Genomic DNA, 22,491 nt, shown 5'->3' on the forward strand with positions numbered 1-22,491 from the left:
ATTTCTGGATTTTGGCAATGAGGCCCTTTTCTTCCCAAGAATCAGATGAACTCAAAGATTTAAAAAAGTTTTGTCTCTGTGTGCAGTTTGAAGAAAGTTTCTAACTAGCGCATTTGCTAACTAGCGCCAGCGCAATGACTGGAAGTCTATCGTATCTGCTAGCATGGTAGCAGATACCATAGACTTCCAGTCATTGCGCTAACCCTAGCTAGCATTGGCTCGCGAAACTACTTCCTTCATACTGGACGCAGAGACATAAAAATGATATCCATGAGTTCATCTGACTCTGGGGAGTAGATAAATGGCCTCATTGCCAAAATCCAGAAGTATCCCTTTAAGGTTACAAAATTCTGGTAACTTTACCAAACTTCCTAGGTTTTCCAGGAATATGCAGGAATTCCGGAATCCTCCAACTTGGATTTCTGGAAAACCTGGGAATTTTGGGAAAGTTACCAGAATTTTTGCAGTCCTAGGTCAAAGAGGACATAGAATGACGATCAGACGGAGACGGTGGCTTACCTACGGAAGTCCAGCAGTGTCCTGGCTGAGTCAGGGATGCTGTGGTCCACCCAGGAAAGGAAGTGGAACTGCGTGACAGTGCGTGTCTCGTTGGTCTGCAAGTTCTTCAGGTAGAAACTCCTGACCAGGAAGTCCTCACACCAGATGTGTTCTGACACCAGGTTCACCTGCAGACACAAGAGATGGGAGTGAGAATCATAGAAATTAAATCACTAGAACGGGCTTAGAACCTCTGGCCAGCATCACCACTTATAGTATATCAATTACTCTACATGAACTCTTCCTGAGTGATACCCCTGGACCAAATCAACTACAAGCAGATATGTGGAAGGACAGTAGTGTTACCAAATTAATGAAAATAAAGATGAATAATATATTAAACAAATAAAGAACACATCCTAAACAAAGATAATTGCTTTACCTCATAAACATGGTAGACATTGGAGCCCTCGTCTGGCCAGTACTGTTGACACTGTTTCACTCCATTTTCAGACAAGGGCGTTAGCATGACGATGACCACACAGCCACTCTCCCACACCATCTGAAGACATAAGAGAACATAGGAGGGCTCCAATCTAGTCATATTAACAAAGACAGGGCACTCATACAGTAGAAGTTAATATAATATGAATAAATACAGAAGGAGTTAATAGAGTAGGAGTTAATACAGTGAGAGTTAATACAGTAGGAGTTAATACAGTAGGAGTTAATGCAGTATGAGTAAATACAGTATGAGTTAATACAGTATGAGTTAATACATTGAGAGTTAATACAGTAGGAGTTAATGCAGTATGAGTTAATACAGTAGGAGTTAATGCAGTAGGCGTTAATGCAGTATGAGTTAATGCAGTAGGAATGAATGCAGTAAGAGTTAATACAGTAGGAGTTAATGCAGTATGAGTTAATGCAGTAGGAATTAATGCAGTAGTAGTTAATGCAGTAAGAGTTAATACAGTAGGAGTTAATTCAGTAGGAGTTAATACAGCAACACAGAAAGGTCCCAAAGGACTTTGGCAGCACATTAAGAGATGTATAATGATGTGTTGTGATTAATTGATGTTCCTACATCTCTATTTTCTCCTGCTTTCAACAAACAAAGTCAATGTTAGCCATTCAGCAACATAGATACATTATTATACACCGTACAGGATTGTGTGACCGATCGTTATTGGTCTGTACCGCCACCAACGTGTGATCAGTTGAGCTGTACAACTACTGTATTGTAGATCAGATGATGTCACACAGTGCCTCCCGTGTGCCCCTGGCTCTCTCCGCCATCTGAGCTAGCTCAACTGATCCGCTCCATTTCATCTGATTATCTTATCAAAATCTAATGGTCCTTGGACGATAGAAAGGCCCAGCGCGGCCATTAGGAAAATAAGGAAGAAACACTGGTTTTATGAGAGCAATAAAAACACAATGGTCCTGCCTATAAACTAATGGCATACCTCTGTGATTCAGCCCAGCGGTGTAATTACAAGCCAACTGTGCCCACGTCTAGCCACGTTGGTTATCAGTACGTACCAAAGAAGAGGTGTCAAATGAAATAATCCTGTTTTTACTAATTTACAAATACTGCCAGAAAGAATAAACAAATAAGCTCAATGTAGACTTTTTATTTAATTCACTTCTGAAGTAATTTAGTCACTAGACATCCCCTCTCCATTATTGAGCACACAAGCAGAGAATAAAACGAGAGAACGAAGTCAAGGTCCCTGTTTGGGAGCTCTTTGAAAATTCTTGGTGATTGGCTTATTTCCTGAACTCTAAAGAGAGAGAGCGAGAGCGAGCAGAGGGGGCGAGGCCCTGGTGGAGCTGAGGTAATGGCTGGGGACAGAGGGAGGAAAGAAATGTGGAAGGCTGGGTATACGGAGGGATGGAAGGAGGGAGGGGAGGATTAGAGAGAGACTTTCCGAGTACTGCAGGAGCCCACTGCGGATTAGACAGACCAATTTGCATATTTTTCTGTTAGTTTATTTGTAAAGAGTTTTTAAGTGCATTCAAGTCCAATGTAACTATATTTAAAGTTGAAAGAAGCATTACTTATTGCTATCCTTTCAAGGCCATCACTCTGGACATACTGTTGTTTTAATTGTCGATTGTTTTTAAGTTGAGATAAGATAGTTTTAGAGTCAACTAAGACACATATTCAGCTGTAAATGGTTCATTTTCATTTTGATAATGGATATGTTGTTTACTCACTTTATGAAATGACAACAAAGAAAACAAACAAGCAATCAAACTTTTTATTATTAGGCGTTTACAAATGTTCCATTAAAGAGAAGTGACAGTACATTAATAAAAGACAGTAACAATCATCTCTTATAAAACTGACTCGTCAAAAGCGAAAAACATTCCTTCTGTGTGGCACGGCAGGTATACAGACTCCATGACGAAATGTACAGTGCATTCGGAAAGTATTCAGACCCCTTCTCCCTTTTTCCACATTTTGTTACGTTACAGCCTTCTTCTAAAATTGATGAAATTACTTTTTTCCTCATCAATCTACCTACACACAATACCCATAACGACAAAGCAAAAACAGGTTTTTAGAAATGTTTGCAAGTGCATTAAAAATAGAAAACAGATATACCGTATTTACATAAGTATTTAGACACTTTGCTATGAGACTCGAACAGGTGAATCCTGTTTCAATTGTTCATTCTTGAGATGATTCAACAACTTGATTGTAGATTAATTGGACATAGTCCGTAGTCTGGCTTTTTTATGGCGGTTTTGGAGCAGTGGCTTCTTCCTTGCTGAGCTGCCTTTCAGGTTATGACGATATAGGACTCGTTTTACTGTGAATATAGATACTCTTGGACCCGTTTCCTCCAGCATCGTCACAAGGTCCTTTGCTGCTGTTCTGGGATTGATTTGCACTTTTCGCATCAAAGTACATTCATCTCTAGGAGACAGAACACGTCTCCTTCCTGAGCGGTATGACGGCTGCGTGGTCCCATGGTGTTTATACTAGCGTACTATTGCTTGTACAGATGGACGTGGTACCTTCAGGCGTTTGGAAATTGCTCCCAAGGATGAACCAGACTTGTGGAGGTCTACAATTGTTTTTCTGAGGTCTTGGCTGATTTATTTTGATTTTCCCATGAAGTCAAGCAAAAAGGCACTGAGTGTGAAGGTAGGCCTTGAAATACATCCACAGGTACACCTCCAATTGACTCAAATTATTTCAATTAGCCTATCAGAAGCTTCTTGAGCCATGACATAATTTTCTGGAATTTTCCAAGCTATTTAAAGGCACAGTCAACTTAGTGTATGTAAACTTCTGACCCACTGGAATTGTGATACAGTGAATTATAATCTGTAAGTCTGTAAACCATTTTTTGAAAAATTACTTGTGTCATGCACAAAGTAGATGTCCTAACCGACTTGCCAAAACTATAGTTTGTTAACAAGACATTTGTGGAGTGGTTGAAAAACAAGTTTTCTTAATGACTCCAACCTAAGTGTATGTAAACTTCCGACTTCAACTGTACCTACCGTAAGTGCATCTTCAGTTCAACATGGGGTGTAAAGGTGCCAGCTGGTCTGTGTCTGCGTCTCCAATGGCACCCTATTCCCTACATAGTGCAGTACTTTTGGCCACGGACCATAGGGCTATGATCAAAGAAAATGTACTATGAAGGGAATAGGGTGCCATTTGGGATGCATCCTGTGGACGTCTCTGGTCCATGCTAACATGTTACATATGCAGCAATGCTACAGCTGATGCATTAACTTGACTGTATGGGAGTGATGATCCTCCCTAATGACGTGGGTTCTTTCACACTAATGCATATTAACACCATTTGGCAACCCGGCATACGTCTGAGGCAGCAAAGCATTGCCGGGTTGCCAGGTCTAAATGGCAAGCTGGAAAATCGCCCTTGTAGTCATATTCACAGTGGTAAAAGCTACTGTTATGTATCATAATGCAACAAACTTTGTTACACGAGGGCAATCATAATAATTTACAGCAAAAGAAAACAATCCTGCAGTAATCCTACATTTCATAGTTTCATTTTCTTGGCGGAAAAGAGCACAGATCTGCGCAAAAAAATACTTCATTGTTAAATGATCTCCTCTTATAATACACACATAGTTGAAGAAAAGTTTCCAATGTAATCATGCTACCAGTTTCTAATGAAGTTCACTGTGTTTTTTTTATATATATATTTTTTACAAATATCGCCCACACTCTCACAAACAAATACTGATCGTTCGTTCATGATTGGTTGTGCTTTACCTGCCAGAAGTCAGACACTGTGGAGGGTAGAGGGCCTTGTGAAGCGATGTACATGGGGTTCCTCGGGTCATGGTCCATCTTGAAGAAGAGGGGAAGGAGAAGAGTTTATTATTATTATAAATTGTATAAAAAGGGACAAGAACATACTGCCTGGGGTGCGTCCCAAATAGCACCCTATTCCCTAAATAGTGCACTACTTTTGACCAGAGCACATGGGGCAAATAGGGTGCCATTTGGGATACAGGCCGTGTCTTCAGTTAGAGCATCAAGACAGAGTAAAAGCATTTCCATTCATCTATCGGTAGTGCTCCCGCCTTTTCTCCTCGATGGCTGTCCAGGTTTTCCTGCTCACTTCTTCACTCAAGCCATCCACTCCTCTCTCTCCTCCCTCTCGTACTTCCCCCCTCTTTATCCTCCAGGCATGGTTATTCTTTAATGCTTCTGATTAAAGGAAGCTCATGTGTAAAGGAAATGACATCGCCTCTCCAACATATTATTGATGATAGTCAGAGAATGTCACTGAGGCCTTTAGAAGAGGGGATAGGGGTGTCTCCGAGGGTTGGGCTAGTGTTTGCGTGTTCTGTATGTGTGTGAGTGTGTGTCCATGTGTGCGCACCCGTGTGTGTTGAGCGTTGGCATGCAGAACCCAGCGATACAGAGGGCTGAGGAAAGGATAAAAGCAGATCTGCAATTTCCCCTGAAGCTTTATTTTTTATTAAAGACAAGGGGCTTGATACCAGCTCTACATCCAGCTCCACAGAACAAGACCCTGGCCTTCCCTCTCTGTCTATTCATATTAGTCTGAGAAAGGCAATGAACAAAGGGGAACAAATATCCAGGCAAATCACTCAAGATGAACTTCGAAATTGGACGTCTGTCCATGTCCCGAGGACCTCGGGAAATGCCTTCAAAACCGGCCACAAGGGGCTATTACTATCAAACAGGCCTTGGTTTTGCTAGGGCGATGTGGATGGGGGTGGCGGATTGGCGTTAACCCATAGTGCTGAGCGATTAGTGTTTTTTGAGGGCAGTTCGGTTTTTTAAAAAAAAAACAGTTAATACATTATGAAATAATGACATTACAATGATTTTTAGAGCTTTTTAATGGAAATTCCAAAGCCAACAATAGGGAACATTCTATGAAATAATATAATATTTCAGTTGGGAATATTACTTTGGTTTTATTTGATGACTTTATTATATTTCATTCGTTAAAGTCTTAAAGTCATGATCTCATCTCACTCAGGCAGATGCAGTCAGCCAGCCAAACCATCTAATGTTATCTATGTGCTCCACATACTGTACTGTCTTTAGTCATCCTATTCAGCGAGCCTGCCTAAGTATGCTGCAGAGCTGTCTGACAAACTAATGTGACTAGTTCTTCAAGGTAGATAAGGCGAACTGTCTCTGTCCCGCTCGTCGTTGTGTTGCGTACATTCCTCGCTCATGCGGTCTATGCAGTCTGTGTGTATCTAACATAACGTAACAGGCGTAAAAGTGCATCTGTCCAGAGATCTGTATATAATGATGAGATGCTCATGTCTCTGTGCTAACAATGGGAGTCGTTGTCCCAAAGGCAGGAAAGCAGGCAACAAGCTTAGTTCCAAAATAAGCCCATAGAAACACATTGGGTTTATTTTGGACAGATTTTGGCAAGAGTGAAATCTTGTGCTTCGCCTCTTCCTCCCTGATACGTCTCTATCCGAGATTGAAAATACAGGATTATGGTTACCTTTGTTGAATATTTGCTAATGAAAACTACAACTCGGCCCAGCATCCCACATATGTAGTTCTTGACTTTATTTATCTCTGAAAATATTTGACTTCACAAAATGGAATTGAACCGACGTCGGTCAATTAGTTGTTTAATAACCGATAACCCCCGAAATGACAGTTAATCACTCAGCACTATAATTCCATGATTCCGGATACGAAGGTCGCGTGTTCAATCCCAGTGGTAGACTTTTTTTTGCCCTATCCAAAACCTTAACTTTTGGAGAAACAAAACAATGCTGAGCAGGAGGAGTCAACCCAGGGTGTCAAAACACTTCAAGATTTGATGTTTGGAGCAACTACAATATTTGACACTTGGAGAAACTTAAAACAGTGAGATCTTTATGTAAATATCAGATATTGCAAGCCAAATTGCAAATGAAATATTATTTGAAAGGAGAAGCAGAATAGAAAAGGCATAAGTAAACCATTTGGAATTCAGCCATTTTGTTACACTCAGACAAAGCCATTTTTTTTCCTTACGGAAGAGATGTAGAAATTCAGTGTAATGAAGGGGTGCAACAGAATTTGTATTTGTAAGTCGCTCTGGATAAGAGCGTCTGCTAAATGACTTAAATGTAAAAATGTAAATGTGTATTCTCCAAATAAATGCAAGTTGACGTTTATTGTCATTAGTCTTGTCCTGGAGGCAGAACTGACCGATTTCCCTTAGATAGGCTAAATGCAAAGTAAAAAAGAATCATAGCCTTTTATGTTCTCTTCAGTGTTTTTATACTGCAAAGGTTCATAATGCAACACATTCATGCAATAGTCTTGCATTGCAATTTGAGATAAGCATCTATCTCGTAATAGGGAGAAGAAGACAGGGATGAAACCTTTGTGTTGCCCAGAGATCAGTCCTGAATCTCCAACGGATGACACTCCAGTGAGTGACATCCACATCCATTACTATGGAAATGGATGCAATCGTGCAGCACAACCCTTATTGTTACAGGGAGCCATTTCGGGCTGGAGCAATTACAGAGAGCTGCACTACTTTTAACCAGGGTCCATAGGAGCTCTGGTCAAAAGTAGTAAACTATATAAGGAATAGGGTGTCATTTTGGGATGCAACCAGATAATAATACCAGGATGTGCTAAGAGACACCGTAGATTGCCTTGTCTTTAATGGCCGTCTTCTCTTCCTTTTATGAACTTCTTTCTTGAGGAGATATCAGAGTGGTTTTATTAGCACCGACCAGGGGAGATGATTATAGAGGTTGAACTAAATCCCAATAACCTTTAGTACAGATGTGCAGCATGAGATATAGAAGAGTATAGCTGCACAAACTCAACACACTTCCATAATATAAAGCTAGCTAACATAGTCCACCAAAGCACGCCTGGCTTTACACATATATTTATAAAACCACCTGGAATTCCCGTTGCCTCACCATGTTATTCAAAATGGCATTTCTGGAGAAGAGCTAAAGAAACGAATGCACTTTTCCACTCTATTAGGTAGCAGCGCTTTGTTAGCATCACACTCTCTCCTGCCTAGTTGAAATTCTGCAGATGCCTTTTTTTATCCTGACAGAAATGAAAGACTCGATGCTAAAAGCTAGAGCTCCAGCTCCCTGTTAGGCAATCTCAAGGACACAGACATACAGTAGCTACGTGCAGCCAGACATCACCGTATGAATACTAAAAGTAGGACATGAAAAGGTGGCCTCCGTATTTCAGCTTCCCTCCTTGGAAAACCAGAATCTTTACCAAATAAAAGCTTTCGTTTAAGGTTTGAGGGAAATATCATTGCAATTAAACATCTTGCAATTCAATGCCTTGCTAACACATCTTCAATCTTACTGACTTTCCTTACAAGTAAGTCTGACTGAAACAATAAAACAGAATATCAAAATCTAAGCCAAGTATGACTGAGACCATGATTGAAACCAAGGGCTACGTCCAACATGGCACAGTATTCCTTTGCTGTGCACTACTTTTGACCAGAGCCCTATATAGGGAATAGGTTGCCATTTGGGACAAACCCATGCATGAGCTCTACCACCAACATCATAAATAAGTTACAAGTCTCTGGACAAGGCTGTAGGGTGCAGAAGACAAATAAACAAATTATTTGCATAGACACATGGTTTTGTAGGAATTTTTGTTTGTTTGACATTTGGCAATGTGAAACCATCCAGACCAAATGAAACAAATAAAATGCAACAAATACTTGAACTATAGCCCTAAACTAGTATGAAAATGCCCCACGTTGTTGTTGTGTGTCACCCCTCCCTGACTGTTGGGGGTAGAGAAAACGTCCTTCTTACCACCCACTTACTACTCGAACTCCACATTTCAAGAAAAAGATGACAAATGATTGACTTTTTCTCTTGGGATAATAAGGAGGAGGAGGGCGCATTGACAGACGTAATTATGGCAGTTTCACAGGGCTCAGCCAGGGGTCCCGTTGTGGTATAATTACCATGCTTTCATCCGTACCGCACTGGATCACTGATTACTGTCTACTCTGCTCTGCTTACAAAAAAAGTGTAAAAAAAAAAAAATGTATGAACACAGAAATATCTATTTTTACACGTGTCAGACATGGTTTCCTGACACTTGCACATGGATGTTTCACATTTTCATTTGTGGTTTTCTAAATTATTACTTTTAAGTTTCACATGTGCCTTTGTAACCAGTGGGATTAGAAGCCAGGTCTCCCACAGGCAAAGACAATGTCTTGACCATTAGACTGAGGGCCAACACTGAGGTTGAGTTCCAACATATATTTATTATCAATTTCTCTCAATCTCATAATATTGACTGTTCAGTTTAAAATAGGGCTTTCAAACGTTTAAAAATGTAATTGCATTGATTGCAGGATTTGTTTGGATTAATCATGATTAATCGCGAAATCAGAATCTGCTCAAATTGAGCTGTAATTTACTTAAAATAAAAAGCATTACAAGAATATTGATGTCTTGATTTTGTTCAAAGTAACTGTTCGCAAAATCAGGTAAATTGATAAATCACACATTCTTTAAAGGGATTTTGGCAATGAGGTCCTTTATTTACATCCCCAGAGTCAGATGAACTTGTGGATACCATTTTATGTCTCTGCGTGCAGTTTGAAGGAAGATGATAACCAGCACTAGCGCAATCGCTAAATAGCATTAGCGCAACAACTGGAAGTATAGAGGGTATTTAGTTAGCAATGCTCATGGAACTACCTCTAACTTACTTCATGCAGGACACAGAGACGAACAAATGGTATCCAAAAGTTCATCTGACTATGGGGTAGATAAAGCGCCTCTGCCAAAATATCCCTTTAACCTCAATGTCAACTTGTTTTGACATCACATTGTTGTTTTTACCTGTATAGGTTATGTATTTTGGATGTTTTCAATGTATTTTGAATGCTATAAGATAATGTGATTAATCCCAATTTAAAAAGATTAACGTAAACTCTTACATCGCCTTGGTCCGTACAATTGCCCTTATTTTAGTGCCCCAAAAACGTAATACTTCCAGATCAACTGTAATGTCAATACCATTGTAAAGCACAATTTCTCCCCTTTCCAACAGAATCAATTACCTAAACGCAGCCGTTTCTGCATAATTCAAGCAGGCAATAAGCCCCGTCGGGTCTTTTTAAAAATGGCGGGTGGGGAAGCGAAACTAATGCGTGATAGTGAGAAGGAGAGATGTTGTGTGGGAAAATAGCTTTTTTTTCACTTGATCTGTCCAACTTATCATCTTATCGCTTCTAAAATGTAAATAAAACACCATAAAGAGTTTATATAATGTGTCATTATATACCTATTTGAAGGTTTGTGTTGAACTTGAATCGGGTTTTTAGGGCGATGCTAAAGTGATCTTAGAAGTAAACAGCTGCTTTGAGAATGATGATCGCATGCAATGATGATGAAAAAAAGGACTAGGTATCCCCCCCTTACCCCTCACTGTCCATTTCTTGTTTTTAAAGGATGATAGAACTGCTACACCTGGTGGAGAGAGATTGTAAGAAATAAATAGTTGCTTCATGCACGCTGTACGTTACGACATGACACGTCAAGATGTAACGGAGGGTCAGTTTTTTAAACTTTTCTCCAATACTATAGAGCCATTACCATGTCGATCAATACTTGAATAGAAACCTCGTTCACACCCCCGATTTTGACGTCAACACAGTCGCTACAGTCCCATTAGTTTTCTTTGTAGCCTCGTTTGAATGTTGCGTTTGCGCACATTTGTACGGAATGGGGTGAGTTTACGTTAGTCCACAGAAATGACAAAAAGTTAACTTGAGTTAACTGACTAACTCTAGACAGCCCAGAAATCATCTCTCTGTAGAAAAAGTATATGTTTACATTCATTCCAAAAGCAAACATATTCACACATTTTCAAATACATTCAAATCCTTTTTAGGCGTGTGTTTTAAATGTAACAAAAACCAATCGACAGCTAACAATTACAGAAGCTAAAAATAGCTAGTTTAGGATGAAATGGAATGCTAGTTATCGCCTATCACTAAGCTAGCTAGCGGTTAGCGATTAGCATGCTACCATTAGATAGAAATGTCATAAAAAGTAACCTTCTAAAATATTGTAAATATCATTAGCATGGTTCATATGATCACATGTAAATACACTCAATATGGCCCTCGTTTGTAAAACCATTTTATAGCCAAAATATAAGGAAATATAAAATTATCCGAAATGCCATCTTGTTCTCATTGTCTTGCATACAAAAGTCAGCTGGCTAGCTAATTATTTAACTTAGCTACACTCATGTGAATGGAAAAATCGCATTTTGTTTTTCACTCGGTCCAAACAATTAAGTTATACATCAACTACCAGAACTCTCAGAATCTCTCCCTAGTGGTAGCGCTAAGAATACATGTATATCAATGCAACACCATTGAGGACTACAATAATAATGCAGTGGATGGATTCATTATTACACTCAGGTAGGATAAGAAGGCTTTTTACAGAATGGTATTACAGAATTTACAATTCCACATGTGGAAATATTACTACTGCAACATGTTAATGCCAGCTTTTCACACTATTTCATTCCCACATGTGAACTTGAAATTCCACGTAAAAGACATATTTTAACATGGAGCTTTCTTACATATAAAACTGCATACGTGATTTTCAAATGTGATTGATTTCACTTGTGAAGTTGCAGTTCAACATGTGAAAGTTAGATTTACATGTATAGTTTTCTTACATGTGAAACTGCAAATGTGATTTTCAAATGTGATTGTTCTATTTTTAATACTCGTTTCGATGTGTCATTTATGGCTTACAACTTAGGGCGGGTCATCAAGCTCAAAGAATCAAACCGCACAGCTTCTGTTGGAGACAAACAGGTTGAGTGGCGAGTGATGTGAGCCCCTCTCCTCAATAAAGGGAGCCTCTCACCTGCAACTGGACATTCTCACCTCTCTTTCTTGCAGATGTGACTGCACTCCTGAAAAGCTCTCCTCAGCAAGACTAGATTCCTGTCTTCCTGCTTAAATGTTCTCAGGCGAATTGTGAGGTTAATGCTGCAGAAAATAGGACCTCAGCTCCTGTCGATAGTGTTGAGTACTGACTGAAGGAAAGTTTTGCTGAGGGTAGAATTCATAAGGCTAGCTATCGAGACTTGGTTAACTCTCGTCACAAAGCTTTAGCTAACTTGGCTAGCACAACACGCTCACAGGTCGTGTTGACTAGACTGACCGCCCTTGCTTTACAGCTTGATGGTCGTGAGACACACTTTGTTCATCAAGAGACAACGGAAGCAAGAACTTTCTTCGGACTAGCAGTGTATTGACTAGCTAAAAAGTTAATGGTTTTAAAATATGAACTTGCCATTCAGATATAAGGTGAAAACATGTAATTCTCCTCACGTGAAAAAGTGGTGTTAACATGTTAACTGTCAATTTAATACACGTGAAAATATGGTTATTTGAAATGTGTGAAAACAGCCAATTGACATGTGAAAATACAAATTTCACACATGTATTATTTTTAACGGGGGCAAGCACAGCATAACCCACTACAACTATGAATAGCAACATGGAAGAGTGGAGAAACAACTCCAATTGTCATTTCATTGTCAAATCAAAATCAAATCAAATCAAATTTTATTGGTCACATACACATGGTTAGCAGATGTTAATGCGAGTGTAGCAAAATGGTTGTGCTTTCAGTTCCGACAGTGCAGTAATATCTAACAAGTAATCTAATAATTTCACAAAAACTACCTTTTACACACAAGTGTAAAGGAATGAATATGAATATGTATATATAAATATATGGATAAGTGATGGCAGTGCGGCATAGGCAAGATGCAGTAGATGGTATAGAGTACAGTATATACATATGAGATGAACAATGAAGGGTATGTAAACATTATAAAAAGTGACATTGTTTAAAGTGACTAGTGATACATTTATTACATTGAATTTTTAATTATTAAAGTGGCTAGAGATTTGACTCAGTATGTTGGCAGCAGCCACTCAATATTAGTGATGGCTGTTTAACAGTCTGATGGCCTTGTACCTGTACTGACCTGTACTGACCTCGCCTTCTGGATGATAGCGGGGTGAACAGGCAGTGGCTCGGGTGGTTGTTGTCCTTGATGATCTTTTTGGCCTTCCTGTGACATCGAGTGTTGTAGGTGTCCTGGAGGGCAGGTAGTTGGCCCCCGGTGATGCATTGTGCAGTCCTCACTACCCTCTGGAGAGCCTACGGTTGTGGGGGAAGCAGTTGCCGTACCAGGCGGAGATACAGCCCAACAGGATGCTCTTGATTGTGTATCTGTAAAAGTTTGTGAGTTTTTCGGTGACAAGCCCATTTTTTCAGCCTCCTGAGGTTGAAGAGGCACTGTTGCACCTTCTTCATCACGCTGTCTGTGTGGGTGGTCCATTTCAGTTAGTCTGTGATGTGTACACCGAGGTACTTAAAACTGTCCACCTTCTCCACTACTGTCTCATCGATGTGGATAGGGGGGTGCTCCCTCTGCTGTTTCCTGAAGTGCATGATCATCTACTTTGTTTTGCTGACATTGAGTATGAGGTTATTCCGAGTGCCCTCACCTCCTCCCTGTATACCGTCTCGTCATTGTTGGTAATCAAGCCTACCACTGTAGTGTCGTCTGCAAACTTGATACTTGAGTTGGAGGCATGCATGGCCACGCAGTCATGGGTGAACAGGGAGTACAGGAGAGGGCTGAGAATGCACCCTTGTGGGGCCCTGTGTTGAGGATCAGCGGGGTGGGGATGTTGTTTGCTACTGTTTACCACCTTGGGGCGGCCCGTCAGAATGTCCAGGACCCAGTTGCACAGGGCGGGGTCAAGACCCAGGGTTTCAGGCTTAATGACGAGTTTGGAGGGTACTATGGTGTTAAATGCTGAGCTGTAATCGAGGAACAGCATTCTTACATAGGTATTCCTCTTGTCCAGATGGGTTATGGCAGTGTGCAGTGTGATTGCGATTGTGTCGTCTGTGGACCTACTGGGGCGGTAAGCAAATTGGAGTGGGTCTAGGGTGTCAGGTAGGGTGTAAGTGATATGATCCTTGACTAGTCTCTCAAAGCAATTCATGGAGGGCCTCCCTGGTGGCGCAGTGGTTAAGGGCGCTGTGCCATCAGAGTCCCTGGGTTCGCGCCCAGGCTCTGTCGTAACCGGCCGCGACCGGGAGGTCCATGGGGCGACGCACAATTGGCCTAGCGTCGCCCGGGTTACGGACGGCTTGGTCGGTAGGGGTGTCCTTGTCTCATCGCGCACCAGCAACTCCTGTGGCGGGCTGGGCGCAGTGTGCGCTAGCCAAGGTGGCCAGGTGCACGGTGTTTCCTCCGGCGCATTGGTGCGGCTGGCTTCCAGGTTGGATGCGCACTGTGTTAAGAAGCAGTGCGGCTTGGTTGGGTTATGTATCGGAGGACGCATGACTTTCAACCTTCGTCTCTCCTGAGCCCGTACGGGAGTTGTAGCGATGAGACAAGATAGTAGCTACTACAACAATTGGATACCATGAAATTGGGGAGAAAAAGGGGTAAAAGAAAAAATAATAATAAATAAAAAAATATAAAAAAGCACTTCATGATGATGGAAGTGAGCGCTAAGGTGCAATAGTCATTTAGCTCAGTTACTTTAGCTTTCTTGAGAACAGGTGGCCCTCTTGAAGCATGTGGGAACAGCAGACTGGGATAGGGATTGATTAAATATGTCCGTAAACACACCAGCCAACTGGTCTGTGCATGCTCTGAGGACGTGGCTAGGGATGCCGTCTGGGCCGGCAGGCTTGCGAGGGTTAACATGTTTAAATGTTTTACTCACGTTGGCTGCGGTGAAGTAGAGCCCGCAGGTTTTGGTAGCGGGCCATGTCAGTGCCATTGTATTGTCCTCAAAGCGAGCAAAGAAGTTGTTTAGTTTGTCTGGGAGCAAGACGTCGGTGTCCGTGATGGGGCTGGTTTTCTTTTTGTAATGCATGAATGACTGTAGACCCTGCCACATACGTCTCGTGTCTGAGCCGTTGAATTGTGACTCTACTCTATACTGACCATGATTAAAAGCAGTGGTTCGCGCTTTCAGTGTTGTGCGAATGCTGCCATCAATCCACGGTTTCTGGTTGGGGAAGGTTTTAATAGTCACCGTGGGTACAACATCACCGATGCACTTGCTAATAAACTCGCCCACCGAATCAGCATATACATCAATGTTGTTGTCTGAGGCTATCCGGAACATATCCAAGTCCACGTGATCGAAGCAAACTTGAAGTGTGGAATCAGATTGGTCGGACCAGTGTTGAACAGACGTGAGCATGGGTGTTTCCTGTTTAAGCTTCTGTCTATAGGCTGCGAGCAAAAAAATGGAGTCGTGGTCAGATTTGCCGAAAGGAGGGTGAGCGAGGGCTTTGCATCCGTCACGGAAGTTAGAGTAGCAATGATCCAGAATGCTGTCAGGTAGCGCATTCGATATGCTCATAAAATTTAGGGAGCCGTGTTTTCAGATTAGCTTTGTTAACTTCTTAGGGCTAGGCCCCATTTTTCTCCACTTCCTGCCTGAATGACATGTCCAAAGTAAACTACCTGTAGCTCAGGCCCTGAAGCCAGAATATTCATATAATTGGTACCACTGGAAAAAAAACACTTTGAAGTTTGTAGAAATGTTAAAATAATGTAGGAGAATATAACACAATAGATATTGTAGGAGAAGATCCAAAGAGAGACCATCCTCTTACAAAAGCAAGAGAAAGGTCATATTGAAAATTAGCTCCCTGGATGCAATTTCTATGGCTTCCACAGGGTGTCAGCAGTCTATGTTCAAGGTTTCTGGCTTGTAACTTCAAAAACTAATAATATACATTAGTTATAGTAGAGGGACACAGTCTTGAAAATTCGTGTTTGCACGCGCCATGAAGACATTACACACCTGCTAAAATTGATTTCCTATTGAACATACTTCTTTCCGAAATAAATATTATAGTTTGATTACATTTTAGATTATCTGAGGAGTAAATAGAAACATATTTTGACTTGTTGAAACAAAGTTTAGGGGTAGATTTTCGGATTCCTTTCTCTGCAAATTGAACGAGTGGATTACTCAAATTGATGGCACCAACTAAACTGACTTTTTGGGATATAAAGGGGATTTTATCTAACAAAATTATACTACATGTTATTGCTGGGAACCTTTGGATTACAAATCAGAGGAATATTTTCAAAAAGTAAGTGAATAATTGTGCGTTATATGTGAATGTATGAAACCTGTGCTGGTGGAAAAATATTTTGACGTGGGGCGCCATCCTCAAACAATCGCATGGCATGTTTTCGCTGGAATAGCTACTGTAAATTGGACAGTGCAGCTAGATTAACAAGAATGTACCCTTTCAGCCGATATATGACACTTATATGTACATAAATGTTTAAAATCCATAACATTTATGATTATTTATTTGAATTGCGCATCCTGCAGTTTCACCGGAAGTTGTCCTGCTAGCGGGACCCCTAGTTAAGATCCCCACCTACAATAAATGCAGCTTCAGGATATATGGTTTCCAGTTTACATAGAGTTGTGATTATAATCTAAGATAATTCTCTTGGTAGATAATGCGGTTGGCATTTCATTGTAAGGACATGAGTTCCTGTATGTTGTTATGATCACACTACAACTCATTAATCATAAGGCATACACCCCCTTCTTCTTCTTACCAGAGAGATGTTTGTTTCTGTTTGGCGCGGTGCGTGAAGAAACCAGGTGGCTGTACCGACTCTGATAACGTATCCCGAGTGAGCCATGTTTCCATGAAACAGAGAATGTTACAATCTCTGATGTCTCTCTGGAAGGCAACCCTTGCTCGAATTTCGTCTACCTTGTTGTCAAGAGACTGGACATTGGCGAGCAGTATACTCGGGAGCAGTGAGCGATGTGCCCGTCTACGGAGCCTGACCAGAAGACCGCTCCGTCTGCCCCTTCTGCGGCGCCGTTGTTTTGGGTCGCCTACTGGGATCCGATCCATTGTCCTGGGTGGTGGTCCAAACAGAGGATCCGCTTCGAGAAATTCGTATTCCTGGTTGTAATGTTGGCAAGTTGACGTTACTCTTATATCCAATAGTTCTTCCTGACTGTATGTAATAAGACTTAAGATTTCCTGGGGTAACAGTGTAAAAAAAATACTGCATAGTTTCCTATGAGTTTCCTATGAATGTGAAGCGAGGCGACCATATCTGTCGGCGCCATGTAGCATGTTTTCCTCTTTGAACGACACACAATACAGGGAAGAAATAATTGAGTTTAACCTTCTAATATTGGAGAGATGCAAATAGAGAAATAGATCATAGATATTTTAAGGGACATTTTTCATATTAAACAGAGAGAGATTTAGGGAGGAGAGAGAGCAGATTCAGCTCAACCACAACACAGATAAGTAGAATGACTTGACATAGTCGAAAGTGAATTTCTGTCTGACAATCACTCAAAATACTACGGCTTCAGAAGCAAAAATAAAAATAGATTGTTATCATAAAAACATGGCATCATTATTACGTAATGCATTATGTATGCATTAAAATGAAGAATATACAATAAATAGATGTTTGCAAACTTCCGGTTAGTTTTGCTCTGTGCTATACAGTAATAGGCTTTTAGCCCAAATGTGGAGGAACCCATCCCCATCTCTCTCCAAAAGATTTCCTACTGTATTTGAAATGCATAGTTTACTGTTGTTTTTTAATGGAATCCTTCTCTAGAAGCCGCAGGGGAAATCAGAAATAGCCTTTATTGTGAAATGTGAAAAAGACAGGAATATAACCCTAAACTTTCCAGATATTTGGGCCATTTTGGATTTGTTCAGGGGAAACATTACCGAGTCCATATAATAATAAACCACCATTCTTTTGGGATGAATGCGTCAAAGCAGAGCTGGTATCTCAAGAGAGCAGCCATTTCAAAACAAGGAAGGTGACAAACTATTAATTCACAAGACACTGACGAATCCATTGAGGTGCAAAATGTGAGGAACAAAGGCAAAAGGTTCAATGGGAAAATTAATGACAAGTCACAAAAACACATTTAATTTCAATATAAAATCCAACCTCAACAGGTCTTTGTGTAGAGTTGCAACCACAAAGCGTAAAATAAACATAAAGTGAAGGAGTATGGGACGCGGAATGATACTCACAATTGGGCTAGCATTGATGTAATCCGAGTTGCCATGGTTATTCTCAGCCTTCAAGGTGATTCTGGAATGATCATCTGTGGTAGAAATACATAATACGCCACACATTATTTGCTTTTCCTCGATTGAAACATTTCATTGTTGATAAATGACATGGAATCGAAAATACTGTATTTCAGTGTCAGTTCACATGGCCAGAAATAACACTTGAATAACCTAGTAATCGGCTCCTGAGATGTGGTCAGACTGCACACGGTCAGGGGTGTGTAACAACACTTACAGACAACCACGGCGTCAGAGCGGTTCCTCTTGGTGTTGTGTTGGCCCTGGCCCACGTCACAGTCACCGGGCTCAGCCAGGTAACCACACATCGCCTCCCACTCCCTCTCCAGGCGGTTCTTGTTCTTCAAGTGGTCCTCCATGTACGACTAAGGAGAGAGATAAGGTGGCCATTTTAAAACGAGTAAATAATCAATAACTAAATAATCAAACAAAAGATACTGATTTTGAAATGGAAAAGTAACTACATATAGCAGCATTAAGAGGGGAAGGATGGGGAGAGAACCCCCAGAATATTTTTGATTGTCATTCACTGTCTAGAATAGGGGGGGGGGGTGTAAGTTATGGAGGTGTTGGGGGGAGGGGCCACCAAGAACCGCTCCTCGCAATTAAAGACTCCTGAAAGGTTTCTCTACATTGGAAATACTTCAGTGCTTCAATCATCGTCTTTCAAACCGCTTGCACAGCTCCTGATAAGATTGTCTGCGTTTAAGCTGTCGCTTGGAGAACAGCAACATTTAATTCGCCAGAGAGACAAGGAGAAAAGAAAAGCAGGGGGGGGGTGAAAAAAAAGCCAACGTTGCTCCTCTAACAAACCAGGTCTTATGGAGCTCAGAGGCTGGGGCGGCTCTGGAGAAGACTCTTTTTCAGAGGAACAGTGTTCGCCTGACGCTTGTATCAACGCTCCCCGCTCCCCGCAGGGTTAAACGGTTTAGGCCGTCATTGTGTAAGGCAGGAGATTACAGACTCATAAACTGATGTGGGGGATCAGCCGAGTAATACAATGAAAGCTATACCCAGTAGTGCTATGCTTTTATCAAACATTAAAAAGGCAGCGGAGGTGAGTCGGGAGAGAGAGGTGATGCACCGTGTTTATCTACAGTACAGTTAAGGCTGTCAATTAAATCTCAACATGGATACAACTGACATGTAAATATATTCAGGGACATGCACAGTACGGGACATTAGCCCCTCTTCCGCCATTCACTATGACTTCCAGTCATATCTTTGTCAAAAAACAGTAGATCGTATTTCACAGCAGTTTTTTGTTTCTAAAGTTCCAGGCTGGGTACCAAATTACACCCTATTCCCTATATGGTGCTCTACTTTTGACCGGGGCACATAGGACTCTGGTCAAAAGTCATGCACTATGTCAGGGATAGTGTGTCATTTTGGATGCAGCCCCAGTCATAGTAGATAATGCACAAAATGACAAGCAGTGTATTAGAGGGCACATGTAGGTCCAATTATTATGCCTCATTGCAATAATAACAGTATATGTACTCTAGTCACCAGCAACTCAGAGGGGTTGGCTGTCATTGACTACACATCACCTACTTGAAATAAGAATTCTTTGCTTTCCTTTTGAGTGAAAATGACCAAATTTTCACAAAAAAAAAAGCAATTGTCACCATCTCTATCATATCATTCTGTTGACTGTTCTTTGTCAGCAGTGAGCACCAATCTGCATGTTGGCTGCTGTGTCGCCGACGCAACAAACAAACAATGCAGTCTTTTCAGAAGTGACGGTTGAATGACAGGGTGTCAGGAACACTTGACAGAGCCATTTTCATGCAGTTCTCTTGACAGAGTGGAACAAGTGTGTCTCAATTAGCACCTTGTTCCCTATATAGTGCACTACTTTTGACCAGGGCCCATACACTGTAGGTCCACAGCATGACACCCCATCCACCTTCCCTACACAGACCTATACACCCTATATGAGTAAATATTTGATCAATACTTTCAGAAGGGCTACAGAATTGCCGCCAGTCACTGTCTTATGCACCTACTCTTCATCACAAATTGTAATAATTGTGTTGTTTATGTGGGAGCTGGGATTTGTAGGTAGTGATGTAGCAGCCTGATTGTGGATGGATGATTCAGCGGATCACCTCATCTTCTAGAGGCAGAGAGTGTGTGTCCCAAATGGCATCCTATTCTCTACATAGTACCCCACTTTTGACCAGAGCCTTATGGACTATAGGGTGCCATTTGGAACGTAACAAGAGTAACAGGGCTGAGTAAATAAGGGATTAGTAACTGGGCTGTCAATCAGAGGTTCTGAGAGGATGGATGTCAAGGAAACACTGAGTAATCCCCCTCACAATGGCCCTCATTTGCCATAAAGAGCTGCTACATTAGATACAGAGAAAATAGAGACGCAACAAGCGACACAACGTTGCTACTGTTGTGCCACTGTGATGTCACTGTAATAATGGGTACAGTCAGCCGACATGGCTATATGAAGACACCTATTTGAAGATGATGAATACGAAATACTGAGAAGTCACAGGGAATGCCATGGGGAAAGTAGAAAGTGTCTGAAAAGCGTAGTAGCTTTTCTCTCCAGCCTGGAGAGAAAGGGCATTGCAATCAGCCCAATCAATCAGGGATATAATCAAAAGCGAACAACTCACTTGTCCTTAATAAATTGCCTGCCTTACTCTAAAAAATTATTCATTTTCAATTAGATTTTTTTAAGACATGGAAGTAAGCCATCAAAAATAATGAAATCTTGCCTGGGGCTTGCTATCGATTTTCTAAAGGCAACAAATAAGCATTTACAGAGGGTACATATACAGTAACAACGGCAATTATATCAACATCGCAACCATATCTACTGGACATCATAAAAACAGTACCAAAAACAAAGCATAACTATGTAAAAGCAATAGAAGCATTACTGTATGGAGTTATCCATGGTGCTGAAAGCCTGTCAGTAGAATTACATAGCTGGTGTTACTGCTCCTATAAAAAGGCTGTTTGTCTTTGAATAGGTTTGAAATTGGATACATATTGTGCACTGAAAAATCCTTACCCATTCTAATTTATGGTGCATAAATATGGGTGACCGAAACACACAGACTGCATGTTTCAACATGCCTCAGCACCAGAAGGTCGACCAAAATAGGAGAGAATAAAGTCTAGGCAATCATAGAAACTAATCCCACCATCCCACCGACTCTGATATTGAACCTAGGAAGTTATTATATACATTTCACTCTACAGTTCTGAACACCTGTACTAAAGTGTGACTGTATCACCTGGAGTAACTTAACAGCATGTGGTTCATGGATCTGAGCCAGAACTACAGATACAATATTAACAGGTCGACATCCCAAATGGCCCTCTATTCCTTATTTAGTGCACAAATTTGAACAGGGCCCACAGGGCTCAGGGCAAAAGTAGTGCACTACAGTATATAGGGCATAGAGTGCCATTGGGGGAAAAACCCAGGTGAAGCATGGATAAGTGTAGATTGGGCTAGGAAGAGCCTCCTACTCCATCCAGTGTGTTAGATGTAGGTGTGAGCTATAAGATAGCCCCACCCAGCATGAGAGCAAGGTACTCATCACTCCCACAGTCCACGCTGCATGAGATCCACAGAGGACAGGGCAGGATAGATGAAAAAAAGAACATCTGGTCTGAGATCAGGGATACCAAGGCAATCTCACATGTGGTTAATCGATCACTCAGGAATCAAAACAGAGTCAAGGTCCGTGTGGTTTTTATGTGCATTATACAAGAATCTGCAGTGAATCTGGTTGATTCTTAGCAAGGCAAATGTAAAAGACCTCTACATGGTGTAGAACTTTGTTGTAATGTAAAGGTCAAACATGTTCTATTCAAATGTTTTCAATAGAGGTGTCTCAACCAGCCTTGGCATTTGCAATAAAGCCCATTCATTATGACAAATCCAACGCGTTACTCAAACTCATTTCCCTTCCTTATAGGAGAAGCCTGACATGCACTGGGATGATGAATTCTACCGCACGAATGAAAACACTGCCAGGCATCTTTCCATCTCTTTTATCAAGCTTGTCTGCAGTGAATAAGACAGAAGTTGTGCAAAATCCAAACAATCCATTGTGTGCGCAACTGAGGGGCCCCACAAGGAAAAAGAATAATAATCATTCTGAAACATTCAACTGACAATCAGCTGGGTAATGATATTTCACTTTAGAGCAGCTCTCATCACACAAAGCAATTTCCGTATCACTTTGGCTTTAATAGAGAACGAGCAGGAGGGAGAGAGAGAGGGAGGGAGAGAGAGAG

General features: G+C 41.2%; 1 protein-coding gene across 1 annotated transcript in view; it reads right to left on the minus strand.

Annotated features, from left to right (window-relative positions):
- LOC123991107 (receptor-type tyrosine-protein phosphatase N2-like) overlaps window positions 1-22,491 on the minus strand; it is a 267,926-nt gene that overhangs the window by 11,385 nt on the left and 234,050 nt on the right. The window contains exons 13-17 of the mRNA XM_046292318.1: window positions 18,434-18,581; window positions 18,157-18,230; window positions 4,766-4,843; window positions 941-1,060; window positions 520-686 (exon numbers count right to left, since the gene is read on the minus strand). Coding sequence (XP_046148274.1) covers window positions 520-686; window positions 941-1,060; window positions 4,766-4,843; window positions 18,157-18,230; window positions 18,434-18,581 — 587 coding nt within the window. The remainder of the gene's footprint in view (window positions 1-519; window positions 687-940; window positions 1,061-4,765; window positions 4,844-18,156; window positions 18,231-18,433; window positions 18,582-22,491) is intronic.

This window comes from Oncorhynchus gorbuscha, linkage group LG12, assembly GCF_021184085.1.
Source record: "Oncorhynchus gorbuscha isolate QuinsamMale2020 ecotype Even-year linkage group LG12, OgorEven_v1.0, whole genome shotgun sequence".
Classification (NCBI taxonomy): Eukaryota; Metazoa; Chordata; class Actinopteri; order Salmoniformes; family Salmonidae; genus Oncorhynchus; species Oncorhynchus gorbuscha.